This window comes from Notothenia coriiceps, unplaced genomic scaffold (genome assembly GCF_000735185.1).
Source record: "Notothenia coriiceps isolate Sejong01 unplaced genomic scaffold, NC01 NC01_scaffold00001630, whole genome shotgun sequence".
NCBI lineage: Eukaryota > Metazoa > Chordata > Actinopteri > Perciformes > Nototheniidae > Notothenia > Notothenia coriiceps.
In genome coordinates this window covers 16,339-23,932 of record NW_011334331.1, presented here as the reverse complement: position 1 = coordinate 23,932, position 7,594 = coordinate 16,339, and the positions used below count along the sequence as shown (strand labels likewise).

The window sequence follows — 7,594 nt, the reverse complement described above, 5'->3', positions numbered from 1 at the left end:
ACAACAACATGTAAACAACAGGTAAACAACAACACGTAAACAACAGAGGTAACTTCAGGGTTAACTCTGGGTTTCCGGTCCTACGACGCTGGTTCACTTCTTACCGGGGTAGATCTCCATGGTAACTTATGCTGAACACATAACATGCTCCGGAGCAGGTTATACATACACATACTGTATGCAGAAGGATTATTTGAAGCAACACATTAAGTTGAGGAAACACTCGAGTCAAATGTAATGAAAGTCAGATGGTGTCTTAGACGGGGGCAGTGATATCATAAACCTGTTAATGTACGCATTCAAACACTTGTTCTGTTACCAGCTGTATTCACCTTGCAGGTGCAGCTATGTGGCTTTGATCCTGGATAAAGTGTTTAAGTCATGGATGTTTAAAGTTTAACTTCTTCATATGTCTAATATTATAGTTGACTTTTCATTCAGGAAGTATGACGCTGCGCTGTCAGTAGCTTCTCCATGTTTGTGATTGGTCGAATGCTTCAGAATGATACCACCTCTTTCATGTGAACGCGCACTCAGCGGGACAGAGAAACCCTGGCTTGAGTTACCGAGTTGATAACCAGCGTCGTAGGACCGCTTGTTAGGGTTAGTTAAGATAACTAGTTGAACTGGCTTCGTAGTACAGGTTACTGGTAAACAACAACATGTAAACAACAGGTAAACAGCAGGTAAACATCATGTGAACTATAGGTAAACAACAAAGTGTTACCTGGAGGTAGGTGCAGCTTGTAGAGCAGTTTGAGTTTCTCCGTCATTTCCCCGTGATACATCCCACCTGCACACACACACACACACACACACACACACACACACACACACACACACACACACACACACANTAACCAACTGCCATTGTTATTCTTGGCCACTCAACATTATCCTGAGTTGACATGCTACATCATATGTAAGGGATAATGTGCTGCGACGCGGTCATTATGGGGAAAAGAACACCGACAGGCTGATCAGGAGCCCGACGCGAAGCGGAGGGATCTAGATCGGCATGAAGGTGTTATTTTAATGACCAAGTCGATGCACATTATCCCGCTTATTACACGGCCACATTCTCAACAAAGTAACGTTATGACTCCCACTATTAATTGAAATGCTTTTATGGATTTAGAAAATGATTTTATTGATTTAAAAAATAGTTGTATATTGATTTAAATTGACATGCATCCGCTAAGAAAAATAGTCCGTTGTTACCGTTTGAACTAACGTAGCAACGGCAGGAACTGCTTCGATAGCGTTTTTGAGGAGCTTTTTGATTACAGATTTGAAAACATCGCTGCTTGCTTTGAAAGTAGCAAAATTCATTATGTCAAACCTTGGAAAGTATCTAGATATCCCTGCCCTAATGCCAAAGTAACTGCACACTGAATATGTGTCCGTTACTTCTCCGCTGTTTTCTTGTCGCTCTTGTCTTGTCAGTTAGAAAACCAAACTGCATGCAGTTTGCTTTTCGGCCAAACTGTATACAGTTAAATCGAACGGACTTGTTTGTGCAGATGTGAGCGTCCTTAACAACGGTCAATAAGTCCTTGACAGCGGTCTGTCTGTTCGGTATTAACAAAGTGTCACGTGTTCTGAATTGACCAATCAGAATCGAGTATTCAACTAAGCCATTTAATAAATTCTAATAAAAGCCTCAGACTTGGACATTTACTGAATCTATGTTCTTCATTTGGCTGATTGTCTGCTGTCCTTTCCGTTTCATTGCCCCTTCCTGAGCTCAACCATTTCATTGTACAACGAGAGTCAACACATTTATCACAATGAGAGCTGTTTAAGACAGGAGTGACATTAATATTTTAGCATGGGATTATGAAAACAGTACTCACTCCTTGAATCTGGTGGTGACAGACGCAGCAGACAGGGGAAAGAGAAAGAGAGGGAAAGATTAGTGATTATTAGGACCATAAATCACACGGCGCCTCTTGTTAGCCAGGTTTACTTATTATAATTTACAACCCGGTTGGACAATTGGTCTTCATTACAGTAATTTAGCAACATTGATTATTATGCTGATGAATACTGCTCTGTTTTTCCTTTCTTCAAATCTCATCTCCTCGCCTCTCTCCACTTCAGTCCGTTGTTATTCATCTCTCTTCCTCAGCAGGATGAGAAGCTCTCCAAAATGCTCTGATCCAATTTATATGTGTCTGTGTGTGTCTGCTTGTTTATATGTGTTTGGGAGACGGAGGAAATTAATAGCTTTTCACAGTGGTTAGCTAAACAAACTATTAGAATTGGCACCGTGGGACAGGCTGCCATGCTGAATCATCCTGGGAAGTGACTGGCTCAGGTGATCAAATGATAAATGCTGCTCGAGGACGTCCCACGGGAGAGACTTTTCTGACTGTCTGCTTTGGCTTAAAAGAAATTCAAAAGTTTCTTATCTTTGTTAGAATTCCTATTCAAGTTCAAATCCTTCTTCATATGTTTTAAGTACCTAATTCATACATTATACTCTAGTTGTGTTAAATCAATGTTGAAATATATGGTTTATTTTCAGACAACTACAATTATAGCAATGGCTGGAAGGCCTTATCCAAAAATATGTTAGAATGCAAGAGATTTGATAACTGCTATGAGGTTTACACTGTAACAACACATATGTTCCTAGTGACGACTACATCCTTAAAATATTGCCAAAAATATGTAGTATATTTAATAACTACATCTCACAACAGTTGGCCAATGTCATTTTGAGTAAATGCTTATCATCAGGAGCAACCGCTGCATTTGTTGGGCAATATTTTCAGCAAATCAATACTCATTTGGTGTACTCATAACAGTATGGAGACAATAAAGGAATTATAGATTGACTGCGGTGCATAATTTTTGGACAATAATACAAGTCTAAAGCACTGACTAACAAGCTATCAGGCTTTTGATAGACAGGCAATAACAAATAACCTCTAACTGAGGAGTCATTCTCTTTATGGGATTTTTGCTAAAAAGAAAGTGTAGAGTATTAGAAAACAAGCTAATTATAAGTTACATTTCTATTGTCCTTGATTAAGTGCCATTTTTATACCAAAACTCTGAGAAATATAACAAGTAATTCAAACGTACTGTCTGTAAGTGAAGATGACTACAAATATGGCGGGGACGCAGCAGACGATGATGATAACGGCCAGAGCCAGCAGCGCCCCCTCTGTGTAGCCGACCGTCTGCACAGCTTTCTTCACGCTGGTCACCAGTTCAGGGGTTCGGATCTCCAGAATCCGCCCGCCGGGAGGGAGGAAGGGCTGGAACTCTTTATTGATGTCCAAAAGTTTACCATCCAGAAACCTTTGGGGTTAGAAATCAATGATCAAACTGACACCGTGTTTATTTGGTGTAAACAATCAAATCTACAATTCATTAACAACGTCAAATAACGCACAGTGAAGGTAAGAACTATCTGACAGCTAGATGTAAAACAGTTCTCTATGCAGTGAAGTGTTTACTAAGTCAGTCAGTTGCACGGTACAACCATACAAACACGTCTGTCCACTTGTTATACTTACAAATGTGGCTCAGGGGTTTACTGATCTGAAAATCTGATGTTTTCCTGGTTCAATCCCAACCCCTGCAGTCGACTTGTCTTTAGTATTGAAGTGTATCTGAGTCACTTTAGATAAAAACTCCTCACCCTTAAAAAAGCTCTAAGTCAAAGCGAGGACCAGCAAAACTTTGTTTGTACTTTTCTAATTTATTGGCTAAGCTTCCAGAAAGAACTCTCAAAAACTAATTGAGGCCAATTTAATTACTTATTTGCAATGTCATTTGAGTCTTTTCTCATGTTATAATATAAAGACTTTGGAGAGCTGCCATTTTACATCTCATGGATGGGGTAAAGTTCATTATTTTCTTTGGCAGAGCTCTTACTTGTAGAGCTCCTGTCTAGACACGGCTCTGTTTGTCAGCGGGTCGATGGCGTAAATCATGAGGTCAGACTTGGTGTAGTCTTCCTGCTGCATTCCTTCACCATGGCGATGGGGCCCAATGGTTTCCACGACTACCTTTGCTCCCGGTATCTGTTCCTGGACGTATCGTTCCAAAATGCTGAGGATTAAGAAATAAGATATATTCATTGATGGGATAACACAACAGTCACAACACACACATTAATGTACATAAATAAACGTACAAACAAGACTTTTATGACACACCACACACAGAAAAGACATGCGAAAACACACATGTTTTTTCATTTCCTGTAAGCTAGGCAGACTCACGCTGTGCGAAAGTGATTTGTGTCCAACCAGAAACACCTGCACACAGCAGGAACTGAGGTGTGTGCATGTGTGTGAGTAAGAGAAAGAGAATATATCTAAACATTTTTATTTAAAACCTCATTATTAAGTCATTTGAGTAAGCAGGAAACAGACAAAGCTGTGAACAGGCAGAACTATCATAGCGTAGAATGAATCATGCAGTGTTTGTTTAGTAAAAAACACATTTGGCTGACTGTGGGGGAACAGTTCCGAAACAGACTGAACTGAAATTGAGGAAAGTAAAAGTAGCATTTAAGCTGCCACCGGGGTGTTGATAAGGTCATTTCATTCAGTGCTTGCGCCTCATTTCTTTCGAACGTCGAAGGAATATCTTTGACGGTTTAATGTTAGCTTCAAGAGACAGAGGGAGGACTACAAAGGAGCATGTAGTCATTATGTTCTGTGTATAAATCTTGTCTTCTCTATAACAGTTTTTAAGATTATGTGGAGGGTTCAAAAAAGCACAGCTGTCTTTCCTGCCTCTTCCTACAAGTAATGATTTGTTATGTTTTGTATTTATTAAAATTTTGAAAAAGAACATGAGCGTAATGAGCCAGCTGGGTGGGCATGTGTTTCAATAGCAGGTAACAAATCAACATTGTGGAAATGTATCTTAAAAAACATTCCTAAATAAAATATGCCCTCATATTCCCATACAATAATCTGAATACCTTAAACTTCAACAAAGACAAAAAACATGTCAAACATAAAGACAAGCTACATCTGTAAGTTTAGCATTATTATTCTCATTATTACATCAAGACATGTGTTTACCCTGTAACGTAAAGTCCAAGCTTGAGTTCAAGAAAGCACTGACAACTTCATTCTTACAAGGACACTTCATTTTTTCTGATAAAAAACACTATTTATGAAGACTTTTTGTGCTCTCTATCAAGTCTTGTTGATTTCCCCATGGTAGCAATTACAGCTTCAGTCCTTCCTATGGAGACCTGCCATAACTAACTCGATATGGAGAAGCCACTGAATTGCAATACTGCATCACTTAATATACGGTACACCTACTCGAATTAAACTTTTGAACTCTTGCTCACTTTGTAAGGCTTGCACTGACAATTTAAACATGAAAAGCAGGATGTTTTTTCACCTATAAAACTAACTTAAAGATAAGTAGGCGACTGTCACTCAGGGACTAACAATACGTGTCATGTGAGCAGAGGTTCAGAAGGTCATTAGAGAAGATGTAAATCAACGGCTTTCATTGTTTACTTGTTGGCAAATGTTTTTTTCTCTAAGAGCATCAGTAAGCTTCTTTAAAATGACACTCATACTGCAGTACAGCCACATTTATGATTGAATGGTAAATCAACAACAAAGTGCTGCATTTTGCACGTTACCTGAGCAGCTTGTCTTTGTTTTTCTCCACATAGGTGGGAGGGACATTTGATACGACCACCTGCATGTCCAGCTGGTTAACGACTGACACCTACAAAGCAGAAAATACATTTTAAAACAATTCATTTATTCATTTAAACTCACCTACAAACAGCATGTTTAGCTGGCCAGAAGCACTGAACTATAAGTTCTCTTTCCAATATAGCAATGCTTTGACAATTTCAATTTGTTTGATATTTTTTATTTGAATCAAGGTCATTCTGGGAGCTAAATAAATCTGATAGCAATAAAGTTCCACCATGTTGTTAAATGTGGAAAGTGTTTAACATGCAGAAAGCTGTTATAAACCTGCCACCAGTGTGAGCAATATAAACACATACCACTATCTCCGCCTTGCTGCTGTGTCCTTGGCCATAGTTGTCTGTAGCAACCACCTCAAATTTAAAATATGACCGCCTCATGTTGCGGTACATGATTGCCGTCTTCACCACGCCGCTGAAAGGTTCGATGATGAAGCCACCTTTGCTGTCTTTAGTGTTTTTACCGGCGGGAGGGGGAATGATGAGCCGGTACATCATCGCGCTGTAGTTCCCGGTGTCTTTGTCCAGGGCCTGTGAAAAGAGGGAAATACAATCCCGACCGTGTGATTATTCTAATCATCATAGTGACACCGCCACAATATCTTCATCATCATAATCACCAGTATGATAAAATGTCATCAGCACCAACACTGTGATCAAGTCATTTATCGCCATTATCTAAACAATCAATTCTATGATGCGTGATTACCATCATGATTGTGAGCCCATCTCCTTGATTCAATGTGTTTGAGGGGATAACAAAATGCAGCTGTCATGTTTATTGATTAGCTCAGAACGGATACCATGTCTTGTATGTGTCACTCCACCAACAAATGATATATATAATTAGGGATGGTATCGTTAAGGTTTTAACGGTACTACTACTTTTATCGATACCACTTATCGGTCCGGTCTTTTAACAGTACTTTTATCGGTTCTGTTGGAGAAAAAAATAAGGTAAACTAACTAAACAAATTGTGAACAAAACTAACATTGCTTTTTATTTAAATTAAATAGATAATATTTCACATTAAAAAAAACAACAACGTTTTAACAAATCGTATTAGGCTAAATAATCTGATGACTAAACAGAATAGCTGAAACTTTAACAAACTAAATAACTCAGTTACCTCTAATCATTAACCCATGTTTGTATAATGTAGTTAACTCTCAGTGTTGCTGCTAGCATACATAATACCTGACGTGGAAACGTTACTCGTGGATGGGGCTACAGAGCTACTAGAAAGACAGTCGAACCCGGTGCATTTCTCCGTCTGAATGTGGTGCACTTTTGCAAGATGTTTGGACAAATTGCTCGTGTTACCGGCCTTACATGCTAAACTCTTATAGCACTTTAGGCAACGAGCATCGTGACGGGTAAAGTTTAACCACACCTCGGAGCGCGTTCTCTCCGCCATCTCCTCCGTGTGTGTGTGTGTGTGTGTGTGTGTGTGTGTGTGTGCGTGTGTGTGCGCGTGCGTGCGTGTGTGTGTTGCTGCATGTAGCAGCTGCGTGTGTGTAAACTGCGTGAGTGTACACAGAGATCGAAAATACTAAAAATAATCATAGACGCATTTTGCAGTCTTTTTGCATGTTAGAAACGGAGTTGGCGAAACTCAAACTGCAATATAATGTTTGTGTAGCAATAATACATTTTGTACATGTCTCCAGTACCGATAAAAAGACCGCTAACGTCGGAGCTTAACGGTACCACGGTCTTTAATAATTCAGCCCCGGGCCCGTTTAATACCGGGGCTCGGTACCCATCCCTAGTTTTTCTAATATGTGTGTTGAATTTCAATAAGTCATAAAAACGGAAATTTTGAGTCATCATGGTTTAAGAACAAATGAAACTAAATGGGAGCGCGGTGAGGCTCCTCC

The 7,594-nt window shown here is 39.5% G+C and overlaps 2 protein-coding genes across 3 annotated transcripts in view; both read right to left on the bottom strand.

The window, feature by feature from the left end:
* LOC104962961 (TBC1 domain family member 9B-like) overlaps positions 1–819 on the bottom strand; it is a 1,592-nt gene extending 773 nt beyond the window's left edge. For both annotated transcript variants that reach the window (XM_010791490.1, XM_010791500.1), the window contains exon 1: positions 728–819. In XM_010791490.1, coding sequence (XP_010789792.1) covers positions 728–788 — 61 coding nt within the window. In that variant the 5' untranslated portion in view covers positions 789–819. The remainder of the gene's footprint in view (positions 1–727) is intronic.
* LOC104962976 (protocadherin-15-like) overlaps positions 1–7,594 on the bottom strand; it is a 44,027-nt gene that overhangs the window by 26,075 nt on the left and 10,358 nt on the right. The window contains exons 5-9 of the mRNA XM_010791510.1: positions 6,014–6,244; positions 5,636–5,724; positions 3,892–4,068; positions 3,094–3,312; positions 1,857–1,865 (exon numbers count right to left, since the gene is read on the bottom strand). Coding sequence (XP_010789812.1) covers positions 1,857–1,865; positions 3,094–3,312; positions 3,892–4,068; positions 5,636–5,724; positions 6,014–6,244 — 725 coding nt within the window. The remainder of the gene's footprint in view (positions 1–1,856; positions 1,866–3,093; positions 3,313–3,891; positions 4,069–5,635; positions 5,725–6,013; positions 6,245–7,594) is intronic.